The sequence below is a fragment of the Dreissena polymorpha genome, chromosome 5 (assembly GCF_020536995.1).
Source record: "Dreissena polymorpha isolate Duluth1 chromosome 5, UMN_Dpol_1.0, whole genome shotgun sequence".
Classification (NCBI taxonomy): domain Eukaryota; kingdom Metazoa; phylum Mollusca; class Bivalvia; order Myida; family Dreissenidae; genus Dreissena; species Dreissena polymorpha.
In genome coordinates this window covers 51,788,768-51,805,067 of record NC_068359.1, presented here as the reverse complement: position 1 = coordinate 51,805,067, position 16,300 = coordinate 51,788,768, and the positions used below count along the sequence as shown (strand labels likewise).

The following is a 16,300-nucleotide window of genomic DNA, read 5'->3' as shown; positions in this document are numbered from 1 at the left end:
CATTATATTGCAACATCGCAACTATTCCGTTGTATATGATTTTGGTAAACACTAGATTATGTTAATGGATAATTTACCTATTACGTAAAATTATTTAATGCAACAGTGTTGCTGTTTTACATACATGTATGAAGGTGAACACGTGTAAATTAATGCAAGATCTTGAAATAATTATAGAAGCTGGTAAGTGTTTGTTTTGTGTATTTAAGCCAAAGATGATAGGTCAAAAGTACAAACAAAATATGACGACCCTTCCCAAGATGTTGGGACTGTTTTGAAGTATCCAACTATATTTTTGTAAAGGTAGTTTTTTTTAATACTCCAAAATAAAATGTATACTTAAGTGAATTACATTTCATTGAACTTGCAAAAATTAAGTCATATTTTCATTAGCGATACATTATTAGATTAGAGATACCCAAAGATATTTAAATTGCTCTTTTGCTCTAAGGGGTTGAAATGGATGAATTAGTTAAGAGAACCAACAGTTGCAAAAGAAATGGTCAGCAACTTGATTCAAAATAGTACACCAAATGTATTTGAATTAACTCGCAGAGTGGAATGGTTCCTTCGTTTCATGTCATTATCTCTCGCTTGTCTTCCAAAGGCTAAACGAGAGAAACAACAAATTGCTTTAACGGAACACCGCTAAATTACGATCTTTTTTGAAAGGCAACACATTTCTTAAACAAAAGGAATGTTATCACAATACGGATTGGCTAGCTCTATTGAAACATCGCCGGCCAAAAAATCCGAGGATGGCGTATTTGCCATGTTCTGAATACTGGTACAATATAATGATGTCGGTGGGGTTTGTATGAACTCACTTGGCACAAAGTATCTGCTGAAATTGTTTGAACTCTGCCTCTCAACAAGGAACACTATATCAATGAGAATAAGTAGATATGCTCATAGCCTTTTTTTATAAGAGCTACATTTATGGTAGAAGGTAGATTTAATGCTACCGCAGTTAACACCTCTGACTGGGGAAACGGGGAATAGTCTTACGTCCGGATGATATTGTTTCCTGCAACGGACATCTTAGAGACAGAACTGTTCATTATTAAAAGTGAGTTTGACCATCCGCAGAAAATCAGGAGGAAGCGGAATAGAGGGCTCAATCCATTCTACCTTTGTTACCATTTAATTACTGATGCCTGCAGGAAGAAAATAGAGTTGACTATGAAGTCTCTGAGATCCTTGTTATAAGACCTATTACAATCCTCATGTTTTACGGTAGCAGGATCTTCACCGAAACACCTAGTTGAACGACCCCCTTGTGAGGAAAGAGATAAGTGACTGAGCAGACTTGTGCTACAAGAGTACGAACCCGACTCAAAATCAAAAAGCACAGTTCGCAAAATGAGCGCGGGGAGTTCCCATACCAATATAAGGTAAGCTGTAGGGAATGAAGCTTTTCATGATTTTGTTTACACTTCCTACTGACTGGAAGAGCAAACGTAGGGCATGGTATGGTTGTGTGAGGAGTGCCAACATATACCTTTTCCAGTTAATGGTCTTGCTTTCCCGGGTATTGTGTATGTGTGCAAATTTGTACGTGACAGTACACGTAGTAGACATGTGCACATGTGTTTCTATGCAGAGTGTACCGGCAGTATACTGCTAACCATGAACTAACGAGCTGAAGTAAAAAAGGGTCCAGATAAAAGAAGATCCGAGGAAAATGCTTCCCTAGGATGTTCAAAAGGTTCATCTATAATTTGACATAGTTACATAGTTTTGTATTTCAACATGAGTTTTGAAATCGTTCGAGATATAGTTTGAAAAATGTTCAGTTATTGTTGTTTTAACATTGAGCAGTACATGTGGCCTCAAGAGTGTTCACAAACTTTCACATTAATTTCACCTAGTGACCCAGATGTTGACGCTACCCTACTTGATCATGTATCACACAAGGCAAATATATAATTGTGACGAATGCTCTGACCAAGTTTCATGAACATGGAGTAAAACGAGTAAATCAATTTCTTTACGACGTAAAACGCACGATGAAACACGGACAACGGTGATCAAAAAAGCGAGGAGAGCTTTAAACGATACACTTATGGCATCATTTGTTTCAATTTGACTTCAAAAACTACGATGTGTTAAGTCAATTTAAGATGTCAGCGTAATAACAAATACACAATAATATAAGTTTATCACCGAAATGGTATTCAAACTTTTACAAAAAGGTCATAATTAACTCCAGCATAAGTGTTAATTAACAAAACTTGTGAAAAACTTGTGTTACCAAAGTAAAATGACTTTGCAAACTTACGTGACATATCAACATCACTGACATGTATACACAACTCCAACAAAATAAAATGACCGTAAAAAGCATAAAAAGTTGCCTAAAATCGGCTAATAGACAATATTTTATTTCCTGCGTTGTCGTCTCTGTTTATACAGATATTGATGGTACCAACCGTTTCATGTACAAACACAACGAGCGAAATTAAATAATCAAGACCCTAAGTCACTCAAATATGACGCAAAGGAACTGAGCTCTGATGATCAGCTTTTGCAATGTTTATGGAACCATTTTAAGAATTCGGCCAAAGTAGTTTTAACACTAATTTTCTGAACAAGTTTCTTGATAATTGGGCAAAACATGAGACTTATAGAGTGTTAACAAGGTAATTACTGTAGCAATGTACGGAAAACTCCAGCGCCCTAGGGCCCCATATCAACGTAATGGATACATTTTTTAATTATACCGAGATATCAATAGAACAAATGTCGTGAACTAATTTGATGATCATAATACAAAACATGTGACTTAAAGAGTGCAAGTCATGTTTCCTCTATATAGGGAAAACTGTATCGCCACCTGAAGGCCTTGTTTATAAACAGACAATAGTAGTTTTGAAACTAGGATTAAACATTGGAAGATCTGATGCAAACATTATCAGCAACACGGTGACAACTAGAATGTTACAAACCTACATTATAATCAATAATCATATTGCCTGTCCATGTATACGTAATTATTCTAGCTTGTGGAACGCAAACAGGTTAAACTCAAAATGAAATTTAAACTCGCATGGGCAAGTGAACACGATATATTCAATTACTGAACATTGGAGGCGTTCGCAGACCAGACGCGATGTAAATATCGTATGCTTAAAAAAGTAACATTATGTCTACATTGTTAACAAGATTTCGATATAGCCATTGAAGAAAAACTGCCCCGCCCCCCTGGTGGCAACTTTTTTTGGAAATGGGGCGAGCGGTTTTGATTAAATAGGCCGATGTACTAATAGAACAAATGTTATGAACAAATTAAATAATGATTGGACCCAACATGTTAACAAGGTTTCACTTTAGCTCGATAATGAAAATAGCCCCAGCCCACTGGCCGCCTTAATTTTAATGCACCTGAACCATTTTCGAACTTAGCCGATACATCATTGGAACGAATGTCCTGCTTCATAGAGATTGGACTAAACACACGAATTTTAGAGAGTTTAAGTTTTTCTATAATTTTAGCTAGTGACCCATTGTTTGATCCTATATTACCCAGTTTTGTAATCCGACGCGAAATCAATGACACAAATGTTCTGATCACGCTTATTGAAGAGTGGACCACAAAGGTGTAATCTTGAGTGTTAAGAGTGTATATATTTACGAAAGACAAATGACAACAACATAGATCATAACATCTCACCATGAGCAAGTTATACTCAAGCGAAGTAACACAGTAGTTAAAACCTATTTATTATAGCTCGATTGAATCGGAATTCTTAGGCTTATTGAAACGTTCTTGAGTCCATTTTCTTGATGGAACTACTACTTGGTGTCTTTGGGGAGATCTAAATAACGCTCTCACAGTGGGGATCAAACTCGTGAAAGAACGTATGAAAGTACAGAAAAGAGATTTAAAATGTCAACCAGAAATGAATTAGCTCAATTGATCTCTTGCAAGTCGATGGTAATTTTAGCACATTGAATGTTTCACATGCACTTTCAATGAGTATTTGAATTAAAAAATAATAATACATGTGTATTATATATCTCAATACATGTTATATTTCAATCACACAAAACGTGGTTAAAGGGGCCTTTTCACAGATTTTGGCATGTATTGAAGTTTGTCATTAAATGCTTTATATTGTTAAATGTAAACATTGGATCTAAAAAGCTCCAATTAAAAAACAAGAATAGTATTTAAAAAAGAGAAAAAAAGTAACCCTCAACTGGACTCGAACCACTGACCCCTGGAGTCCTTGAGTAAAAGTCTACCGCTAAGACCACTCGGCCATCCGTGCTCATACAATGAGGGAGGTATTTTATACTTCATATAAGCAATTTTCGTTGTTTCACAAAATATAACGACAACAACAGAACTCTCAAAATTATTCAATCGATTCGCGTAGCAATGCTGTATAATTTTCAGGTTTTTAAATAGTCAAAAGATGCATCTAATGGCAATTTTTGAGCATGGTAATTGTTCAGTATTACTGTTTCCCCACAAATATCATAACTTAAACGAAATTTGGGAACCTAAAACCATTTAATTTCAATTTTGTCAATTTACCAAAACTTGAAAAGGTCCCTTTAACAATTCTACATTTATTTATATTTTAACTGCAGTGTTTTCAGTGAAATGTTTTTTTCAATGCTGATTATAAGAGAACTATTAATTTAATAGTTGGTATTACCTTTGCTGGTCTAATAGCAACACCATAAAGAATATGAGCAAGGTGGTGTACGTTTTAAATTCCAATTAATTAAACTAACAATGTCCATACTGGAAATTGTAAAACAAACATTTACTTATAAACCATTTATATCAGATTGAACTGCATTTTAATCCAATGGCCGATGTTTCTTAAAACAACATAACCTTGGTAACTATATGGCGAATATTATCGTACATTAAATTATTGTAATAAAATATAATATAGTTTACCTGTAAGAAATAAGTTTTCTCCTTGAAACCGCAATTCTTTTAACATGTGGCACGATGACAGGTTAAACTCAAAATGAGATTTAGGCTCGCCACTTGCGAATAAACACAGCTTCATTTTCGCTTCATTGATCGTCGTTTCAGAATCTGACGGTGACCCCGAACGGAATTGTATAGTCAATGACTGGACATTGGGGGTGTTTGCAGACAAGATGCGATGTGAATATCGAATGTTGTCAGAATCAATAAAAACGTGACTGAGTTTCGGGCGTATGTCATTTTGTTTTCCGGCTTCTGCCTCCCTGATTCCAGCCGCAATGATATCCTGAAGCTTACAAGGTATCACCGGGTAAATAGTGCACCGAGAAACGTGATATTCGTCCATCAAACCTGACAATGCATTCGCAGCTATGGTGTTCATCCCACATAGGAATATGAACACTTGAGATATATTAAGCCAAGAATCATTGTAGCTTTTAAGGTATTCGTCAAATATGTCATCAATGACGTGTGGATTGCATGCGATATAATATGCTGCGAGGAATTCCTGAATAGTTTTGTGAATGAATGAGTTCGAGCTTCCTGTCCAATTATTATCTTTCCTGTTTGTTAATATTCCTGCCTGGAGAGCGAACGTCCTGCATAGTGTGAAGTCTTCCCGAGAAAAATAGTTCGATAATTGTATGTCACTAAAAACAATAGATGTTTCTCTTTCACGTGAGAACAGCAATTTGCAAGCTGCAACAGCAAGCTTATCTATGAGCTCAATGTTTGGCTGCAGGTAACTTGTGCTAGAAAAACACTTTACAGGTGAAGGGTTTGAATTATTAAAATAACCAGTTGTACTGTTAATCTTTTTACAAAGACTTTCAATCAGTTTAGTGTATAATGCACACAAGGAATATTCTTTCAATTGTTCTACCTCTTTCATCGTGTCCACCCACATACAGATAACTAGCGTGTACAGCATCGGTGAGGATGATAACGATTTAAGCTCTCGTTTTTTAACAAATTTTTGAAATTCCTCCACAGCGTTATCCAGATACTTAGTATCGTCAATTAAGCATCCGAGTATATTTACACAAAACATATCCGGATCGTTTATTCCCTGAATCTCTAAAAGAATGTCGATTTGAGAATTCTTGATTCGTTCATCAACCAGTTTCCATGGTCGAGCTGTTGTGAGAACCGTGACTTTGTCCTTCCGTAATCCTGGCATAGAAGGTTCAGCTAGGTTACAACCCGTAGGAGCCACCCATTCATCTAGGCCATCCAGAACTGCGAGGCATTGTTCAGTCTCTATACATTTTTTTAAAAGTCTGTACGCACCGTTAAGATCATCTTTGGAATACATTTGATCAACGAGCTGGTCTTTAATCATCTGACTCATATCTTTCTGTCCCCGCACATTTCTCAACGAGATGAAGAATAGTAACTTGAATGTTTGTATTGTCATCAAGTCATTAAACGCTGTATTTTTATTCGGAGCCGTCAATAAAGGCTGATTTTCATGGCACCAATCATGAACCAACTTAGCTGCAAAAGTTGACTTCCCGGAGCCGGGTTCGCCTTGTACGTAAATGCGTCTATTTGCATGGTCGTTTTTGAAAAACAGTTCTTTGTACGAACTTAATGGTTCCTCTTTTTTGCGTGTACCGTCTTTCTTAATATCAATTCGATTTATTTTAGGCGTTGCATATATGTCTGTTATACGCTTATCAAATCTTTGATCCAAAGTTGAAAGAGGCACATAGCTAGAGATGTCATTGTAATGTTCAATCAAACGTCGACGGAGATCTAAAATAAAAGAAATTGCATGATTATGACAATTGCTCAAAACATGTGTTTAAATAATATCTCAGTTAAAGATGTGTTAATGTTTAAATGTTACGGTCCGTTTTAAAATATGGTTGCTGGGGGTAGCTTTCTGTACGTGTATAAAGTGAACACCACTTGCACAGAACACTTACGTTCATGTGGGTTTCGGATGAGCACCTTTTAACCTAAGCCTTCATTTAAATAAAAATATCCAATCAAAGTGATAAACATAAGCGATCTATATAATCAAATAATGTGCATATGACCGTGATTATCTACAATACATGTAGCTTAAAGAGTATTATAACTACAAATCCATTTTACTAATAAAGACATGCATAACCATTATGTTAGCTACATCATTTTATTACATTTGATTTGTGGTTTACTCTTAGTTTCATAATAATATATCCGAAGTAAATAGTATCAGAAAATTAGTTTAGTGTAGTAAAAATGCAAAACATTAATCGCGACGGAAAGTTTAAAGGAAGTGCCTCCAGTATTACACACACGTGTTTTTGATCCAAAATACTAGTTTCAAGTCATTGCTATGCGATTTAAGGTGCAAAGTAAAGTCAAATATACCTTCACAGGATTGCTCATAGTTTGATTCGACAGGCTTTTGAGAATGTTCAAGTGCATTTTTAAGTTTTTCAGTGTGCTCATCAAGTTTCACTTCACATTTATTAGTGTGTTCATCAAGTTTCTCTTCACATTTTTGAGTGTGTGCATCAAGTTTATCGTCACATTTTTTAGTGTGTTTATTAAGTTTATCTTGACATGTTTCGGTGTGTTCATCAAGTTTATCGTCACATTTTTTAGTGTGTTTATTAAGTTTCTCTGTACATTTGTCAGCGTGTTTATCAAGTTGATCTTCGCATTTTTCAGTGTACTTCTTGAGATCATTCCTACATTGGTCGAGGTACACCCTTATTTCGTGAAGGGTCTTCTCGGCTATATTTTCAACTTCCTTCACTTTATCTTGAACAACGTCCTTAACTTTATCTTGAACAACGTCCTTTAGCTCATCTTGAACAATTGTCTTTAATTCATTTTGAACAGCGTCTAGTAAATTGATAATTTCCTCTGTGGTTATCTTCAACACGTCATGTTGCAGCTGTATTGGAGAAAGCGTATCTAAGATAAACGTTCATCAGATCATTACCATATCACAAATCTACCATACATTGTGTATGAAGATTTGAATGTTCAACTACTTAAAAAAATAATTGGTGCTCTTAACATCAACATTCCATATAACATTGATTAATCATGCGCATCATCAGCAAAGTGAATGCATGCCGATTAAATATTTGTTTGCTCAACAGTACATTACAACTTGTATTGTGTCAATTTCATAGCACATATAAGAATACCAAATAATCGATACGATTGACATTTAACAATAAATATCACCTTTGCTAATTTCTTCACAGCCTTCTGTGATGCGCCATTGTGTGCTAGACACGTTGGGTCATTCAGCAGGTCAGTCAGTGTTGTGAAGATGTCCTGAAGAGCTGCGTCAGTGAGTGTACACTGAGACGAGTGACGGACTGTCCTGCCAATGTCACGCGCCTAAAAATATTTACACGCTATGTATGTTATCAACTATTCCGTTATGCTTTAGAGATAACCTTTAAATGGCATTGCGTGCAATGTGTTATACTGTGATCTTTAATTAAACTATAAATTATAATTTATACTATGCACCGACATTTTTTTATGGGTTGATAGTTCTTTTAATTATGTGCATTAAATCGATTCAAAAAGACAGTATGTACATGCATCTACCGAAACAAAAACCAGAGAAACCAGGGAACTAATCATGCGCATATGAACTTAAATATTTATATGGAAAACAGTGAAAAAATGGATTCAAAGTGTAACCTTTGTAACATACTACAACATGTTTGTTTGTATCTCACAATCAAGATATATAAATGCTTTGATGAAATTTAAATTGAAAATGTAATTATTTAATCGTTTTTCCACAGAACACTTTTTCTGAGGAATCATCAACATAAGACGGTAACATTTATTACGATGAAATATGTGATACGTGCATCATTTACGCTCAGCCTACTTAACACTTTAAACAATACTGTAAATGCATTCTATGCACTCTATCCTTCTATGAAACAGTTTGGCTGCCATGTGTTGTATGCGTTCGATATATAAAAGAAAGTTGTTTAGTAATGTAAGATGATACTCGTATCAAATAAAACAATTGTTAGTTTGAATTAGTATTGTTGTTACGTTGCATAATTATTATTGTTTTTGTTTTCATTTATTATACGTGGTACAGGTACTATGTAGTTAAATTAGAAAGTGTCCCGTAGTGGAATATTTTTAGTATACATGTCTCTTATTTAATTGAAGACACAAGTCTCAAAGAAGTTTTAACTTGCTTGAATATTCAAACTAAAATAATATGTTCAATAGCTTTAATTTATACAATGGTCTTAATTATTATCCAGCAAAATACTCTCTTACAACTGACTTGTGCTTGATTTCACGCATCTTATATAGTCGAAAATGACAGACATAAACGGATATGTGATACCTATACTGCGTCGCAATTTAACATATCCAATGACTATCTGATTTGATTACACCATCAATATGTGTACATGTGGTCTAATTAAGATGACATGAAACGAAATTAATTTATGGCGACGACATTAAATGACATGAACAACTCAAAGGGAAGGAAATAATAATGTAAAATTGTTTTTTGCCAGGCATATTTTGCCGCGTTGCCTCGCAACTTTGAAGAGCCACATGCCCCTTTTCAAAAGCAAAAGCCACCGCGTGCCCTTATCCCCTTATCGATAACAATCGTAATTGCCCCTTGTAAACAAATAATAAGTAAGGATAAATGAAATTCGCCTGTCCGTTAATGATGGAGAATACATTTAAGATATAAACAACTTTGCAAAATGGAGATCTGTCTTCTCTAAATCTAAAATCGTTTTGCAAGATTAAGTTTTGATATGTTGTTGATCTGTGTATAATCAGATGCATGTGTATTTTCTTCTTTATTATGTTTGTCACTTTTAAATGGCATGGAATTAAAATGGATAATATTGAAAGCATAACAATATCAAAATACTAATACAATTCGGTTTAATATAAAAACAAAACAACATTAACACTTAAGCGTGTATGAAAAAGTAATTAATATAAACCTCCAACATGCCACCAACGCGTTAAGTTTACCCATGTGAAGGTTTCGTTCTATTGTGAATTAACCGCGTGTTAATATGCTCCTCCTAAGCCCTCCTGGATAAAACACTTACAGACAGATGACGGGCATCATGGTATCGTACCATACGTTAAAATGTGTTGATGATTTCGTCATGCGCCAGAAATTTACGATTTATGTCTCCAGAATAGAGGGGTTGATAATAAAATGATCCAAATAGAAGTTTAACTTCCGTTACTTGAAAACAAGAAATATCTTTAAAAAAGATATACGGCGTAAATAGTTTAATGAATGAGATCAAGGATAGCGAATGTCTTTTTCTGTGCAGTTCTTAGCTGCATCACACGCAGTACGGGATGTTACGGGGAGTTTTCGCGGCTTAATTTACATTATAACATATTTCTGGTCATAAACCTATAAATACAAAACAGAAAACCAAAAGAAGAATGGAAGTGAAATATAAACATATGAGTCAACCGGCCACACGAGAACAAACCTGTTTTAGTGGTCTGTCGGGCATTGCTATTTGTTTCGATTATTAACAGTATCGAGAATCATCGTGCTCATGCTTAAAGTGATATTATGGGCATTTTGCACTGTTGAATTGAGCTGAAAAGAATTAACAGGTCAAAATAGTTAGTTAAAATGTGGTTACTGATCAATTATCTGCAACTCACCTTGCTACCAGTTGTTTATAAAAATATATTTTATATTCGATATTCTTACGTGACCCACCCAGTCCTGTAAGCCGAAATGATCCGTAAAACAATATTGTGTCTTTGTGTCGTATGAACAAATCTGCACTAAAACTAAATTTAGGTTCAACTCGTAAACGCATGATCAGTTGTCAAACGAAAGTACGGTTAATATTCAAATGCATTATTTTTCTCTTTCTGGTATATTGTTTTAGTATGTTGATGCTGCATTAATTACTATAAGTGTATATGAAGTAGAAACATCAAAAAAAATCAACGGTTGCGATAGACACCTATAAACTGTTACATGCTCATAATATCACTTTAGTACATTAGGCAATATGGTGGAATAATTATTGTTAAATTTATTAAAAATAATATTTATCATTGTATTGTTGAAAACACATTAAGAATCTATTATTGACATACCATAATTATATTGCTGAATATCTTCTTTTAACATATTTCTGGTCTAAAGAAAATTCCAGGTCACCTAGTTCACGGATAGCGTCTTTATTATATAACGATTATTTTACTGACCGCGAACTCCGGTGATGACCTGTATATAAACTCTGAATGTCCGCGACTTGACCCGAAACCTCGCGGGTTGAAATGCAATTCTTTAAAGTGAGGCCTCGCTTCCACTGCTCTTTATACTTTTACATGTTAACATGTTGACAGGAATATGGAAGTAAGTACTAAATATGAGAACATAGCCTTTTAAGTATAAACGCTTTTGCGCTGGTAATACTCTGAAAATAAAAGGTGTACGCACAAACTGTATTGATGTCGAGAATTGAGTGTAAAACTGTTCTATCTATTAAGCCTTTTCATTAGAGATAAAATTGTTTCATACAGTAAAACAGTGTTACAAAGACGCGGATATGTTTCCAATGTTCTGGTGGTATACTCAAATCAGCCAATGGAATAAATGAAGTGTATTCATTCGTACCTAGCCGCGGGAAATTGTATTTGAATTTTATTGGACACTTACAAAGGTCAAGTCAGGGTGAAAAGCTGGCTTATGCAGCTTACGCCGAAAAAGACTCTAATTAATACGATTGTGAATATTTTGCAAACGGTAAATAATTGATTAGAACAAAAAATGTACGTACTTCTGAAGAATTGTTCTATTCAAAACCTTTTTCTGATTGTATGATCGAATGACATTGAATTTTTACTATTTTGCAAGGTCAATGGCACCAAAAAAAAACGAGAATGGCTGACAAACGTCCCATGAGCACCATGCCCTCATGTGAACTAATATGAGACGTGGAAGAGAAAAGGGTTACATTAAATAACATTTAATAAATTTGATACCTTTGTCAGTAAACACGGAGGATTGTTTTTTCCTGGAGCTATAAGGAACGAAAACTTGCTGTCAAAGTGTTTACAATTCATCATAAAACTGATGATTCCGTTAAAGTCCGTGTCTTGCACCGAACTCTTTCCAATATATCCGTCCGGCGGTAAATACGCCTTTGCAATTTGCCAGGGATTTTGTGCCCATTGCCCCGCCCTTGTATTTTTCCACGAAGGACTAGCAAATTTGTGCAGTGTTCTTATTTCGTCGAGAACTTTATTACACACGTTAGTAGGGCACGTTCGAGGTTGTTTTGCCGCGGTATCATGCATAGCCTTACATGAGCTGTTTGCGCCTCGTTTATTGCATATTCCTGGAGTTGGGCATTTCAGTAAGTTTGCGGTGTGACAACCAATGCACACAGCTGGTGCTTGAACACTTAACCAGACAGCGTTGTATATATTCGCATGTAAAGTTTTAGCCTCGGTCCCCGCGAAGTTATCTAATCCAGACTTTGCAATATCCACTGCAAGCCATGCCTTCAGCCAGTTCGTCCTTTCTTTCTCCGTGAAAACATCGGCCAGACTCGCCATAATGATTTGAGCCTAAATACATATCAAAAGAAAATCGTGTTTTATAACGGGTAACATTGTAGCATGAGCATCAAGTGTTAAAAACAAACAACGATCAAAAACGTCAAATTGTGTTTTTTACAAAGACATTTAAATCCATATATGATTTAGTTACACCACAGTTGTTCACATATTGCACTGATGTTGTTGATTATGAATATTATGATCAAATACATACGTTGACAACATCACCGAACGTGAAGATAATGATTAGTCATATTATGATGATGGCGGTGTCGATAATGGTGATTATTTTCTATATTAATTACAGTAATTTGTTTATATTAATTACAGTGATTTGTTTCGCCCAAAATTACGGGCTGTTTCCCAATGTCAATAAGTAACATTTTCCCCCAAAAATCTGACTGAAATTGTCCAAAAATATTCCAAACGTCTGTAATACACTCAATAATGTGTACATTGAGTTTATTAAACAGCAATATAATTATGTAGCACTTTATAACATACATTTTAAAATGCATTTAAACGTGCACTTGTAAACACTACGAATACCGTTACTTATAATCATATTAATAATGTTTATTTTCATTTCCCCCAATTTCTTGGTTTATCGCGTATTTTTTTCTTATCCAAAATGAACAGGCTGTAAAATATAAAGTAAAACAATTCACTTTATTAAGTTGGACATGTTGCTGTTTTGATGATGACGATGTTGTGGTGGTGGTGGTGGCGATTATATTGACAATAAAGGTACCAACAAGACGAATTCTATGATGATGCTGAATGCATTGATGGTATTTTCATGATTTTGTATTTACAGTGTAGATGTTGGTTTATAATAATAAGATGTGTGTTTATCGCGAACAGTTGTTTGTATATTTCAGTACGCTCAGTCTTTACGAAATGACCTGTCCCGCGGTCCGACCCAATTACATTTGGATGGACTTGTTTTGTGAAAATGTCAGCCCGGTCGACAGGAATCATATTTATTTGTTAACTTGCAAGTGCCTTTTTTGGTCCCGCAGTTTTACTGCTCGGACCAGCACCTTTAAAAGAGATGCCTGTCCAGTTTCAGGAAAACTATATGATAGTCTATATTGTTATTATAATAACGGTGTTTTATGACATGTTGTTAAAAAAAAAATCATTAAAAATCGGGTCCAATAATCGGCCCCATTTCCAATTGAAAAAAAAGTATATATTTGTCCTAAATGGGAGCTATACATTCCCAAAGGAAGGTTTCCAAAAAAAATAAAAATAATATCTCAATATTTTTTGTCAATTTTTGTTCATCTCCCATCCATACAAGTTCAACCTTAGCATTACAATACTGAAAATATTGTATACTCAATTTTGAAGCATTTTTTTAGCAAAACAACATCAGCAATATGTTCCCAATTTTTGTCAAAACGCCGCAAATTTTCCCAATCTAAAGGGTACCGGCCCCATTTCCAAAATGGTGAAAAAAACACTAGTTGTGTCAATATCATGGTAAGTTGCCAATGTGTTTATAAAGTCATCTGTGTCTCTTATCTGTGACATTTAGGCATACTAATTTTTGTCAAAAAGTATTAAATGCCTGCGATAATCATAAAAAACGTGTTACGTCTATTATTATGTTATTATGAAATAACTTATAAATTATATGTTTGATCAATTTTAGGATATTGTTGTCATGTTATTACTTGATTTATACAGCTGTTCTGATGATTAAACTTAATAAATGATATATAACCTTTTAACTTGCAATTTTACAAGTGCATACGTTCAAAGCAGATTTCTTGCGTTGCCTTAACATCAGGTTTTTGAAAATCCTGGTATTTAAGATCAATATGTTATCTTCCAACAACTGCAATAACAAGATATTGCAGTTTACTTCTAAGAACATGCCAACCACCGCAGAGATTTGACTGGAACCAGCACAGCTGGATCAAATCTCTGCCTTCCTAACACAGCACGTGATGATAGCCGAGCCTCGTGATACAATAATGTTCCCGTTGTTATTTGTTACTTTTTTTTTAATTTAGTTTTTTTTTTTAATTATGAACCTTAACTTAAACACTATTTTCAAAATCTAAAAGACACTGATACTACTTTTCATAATAAAAAACGTAAACAACAACACAAATCCTGCCAAATCTGGTAGGATTTTCTTGTGTTAGCAGATATGGTATGTGAGAGCATGGAACGACAACACTGTGCGGAGATTGAGAATATGCATCTCCACTGAATACAGAATTGTTTTTTAGGGGTAAGTTGTTTATTTAACTCATTTTCATAAATGTTAAGCGATAAATTGTGATTGTATTGTTTGTAAGCACGCATTTACACGGATGGTTATGCTTAGATTGGAGTGCGGGTTTTTGTCTTACCTAGCAAAAACTGTCGATTTCGTTCGATTTGTCAGTTTGTTATTCTTAAACGGTTGAAATGAGGCCAATTTTTGTATGACCAACGTTTGCAGATGATATTTAGCTACAATTATATATATATTTATATATATATATATATATATATATATATATATATATATATATATATATATATATATATATATATATATATATATATATATATCGGTTTATAAATTTTAAACGATAATGACTTTGTAATTTGCACTTTTGGTGAATGTGTAGCATTCTGCCTATTTGGCATGTTCAACGCCTTGCCTATGGTCATAACATACTTGTCATTATGTCGTGTTGTCGACTTTCAATCCGCAAATACGTCTAGACAAGAGAACTGCTTATATACGACAAGAATGGCAAAAAAGGGCGCCAATAGGATAAACATGACATTTTTCGCCTTTTTGTATTCGTGTAAATGAACCTATCAATACGAACATTTTGGAAAAATCGGCAAACATACACCATTCATAACAATATATATATATATATATATATATCAGTTACCAACAGTTAGCCACTCACATTCACAATGCAATGTATATACATGATATTATATATTATTTTAAATTTAAATAAATTTACCTGTAAAACAATGCTCTACAGTGTTGATGTGGTGTCCTGGGATCCAAGCATCATGTAAAAGTTGGGTTTCCAATGTTCAAAAATAGTTCGCGATAAAAAAAAGGGGTTTTCCTATAAAATTTTATAAATAACACATAGTTAACTTTCTTCATCTCCAATATAACTTATAATTTGCTATGTTCAATCGAGTTATCATTTTTTAAAGTTTCTTCTTGATTTAACACGACTGTCTCCGATACAATAGTATTCACAAAGTTTTAATTAGTTCAAAGCACATTTTAAGCACGAGATGTGTTGAGCTTCGCATTCGTAAATGAAATAACCGTGTGCAAAAGAGAAGTATTATAAACTGTGCTATTTTTATCGAAAAGAAGAATATTAACTTCGTTCTAGTTTTGTCGTACATTAGTGTGTTGTCTAAATAAAGTCACTCTAATGATGGGTTACAACATATTATGAATAATTTGTTAATTGAAAAAGACAGTAAACTTATATCCCAAACTCACAATACGTGTGTACGATGTAAATATAAACATTGACCCCGTGGACAAATCACCTTTATGTTGAATATTAATGAATCACGAAGCGAAATGGGAGGAGTCTAAACTGTTCTATAATCGATTTAAATCAGAAAAACATAAAGTCCTATGCACGAGAAAATATCATTGACGAATTTATGGCATGATCATCCGACATATCACCGGAACAGCAACATCAGTTTTGCAAAAAAGCAATTCAAAAACGCAGACTAGACTTGTTGCCCGGCAGACTGGAGTCTAGA

The 16,300-nt window shown here is 34.4% G+C and overlaps 4 protein-coding genes across 45 annotated transcripts in view; 2 read left to right on the top strand and 2 right to left on the bottom strand.

Moving 5' to 3' along the window:
- The window catches only part of LOC127881976 (uncharacterized), a 27,132-nt gene extending 11,310 nt beyond the window's left edge, over positions 1–15,822 (bottom strand). The window contains exons 1-5 of the mRNA XM_052430260.1: positions 15,520–15,822; positions 11,954–12,541; positions 8,150–8,308; positions 7,319–7,850; positions 4,919–6,712 (exon numbers count right to left, since the gene is read on the bottom strand). Coding sequence (XP_052286220.1) covers positions 4,919–6,712; positions 7,319–7,850; positions 8,150–8,308; positions 11,954–12,529 — 3,061 coding nt within the window. The 5' untranslated portion in view covers positions 12,530–12,541; positions 15,520–15,822. The remainder of the gene's footprint in view (positions 1–4,918; positions 6,713–7,318; positions 7,851–8,149; positions 8,309–11,953; positions 12,542–15,519) is intronic.
- LOC127881977 (exocyst complex component 8-like) overlaps positions 1–16,300 on the top strand; it is a 156,227-nt gene that overhangs the window by 27,041 nt on the left and 112,886 nt on the right. The gene's annotated exons all lie outside the window — the stretch shown is intronic.
- Positions 1–16,300, top strand: part of LOC127881984 (EF-hand domain-containing protein D2-like) — a 188,951-nt gene that overhangs the window by 101,392 nt on the left and 71,259 nt on the right. The window lies entirely within an intron of this gene.
- LOC127881980 (lysophospholipid acyltransferase 5-like) overlaps positions 1–16,300 on the bottom strand; it is a 152,184-nt gene that overhangs the window by 78,124 nt on the left and 57,760 nt on the right. The gene's annotated exons all lie outside the window — the stretch shown is intronic.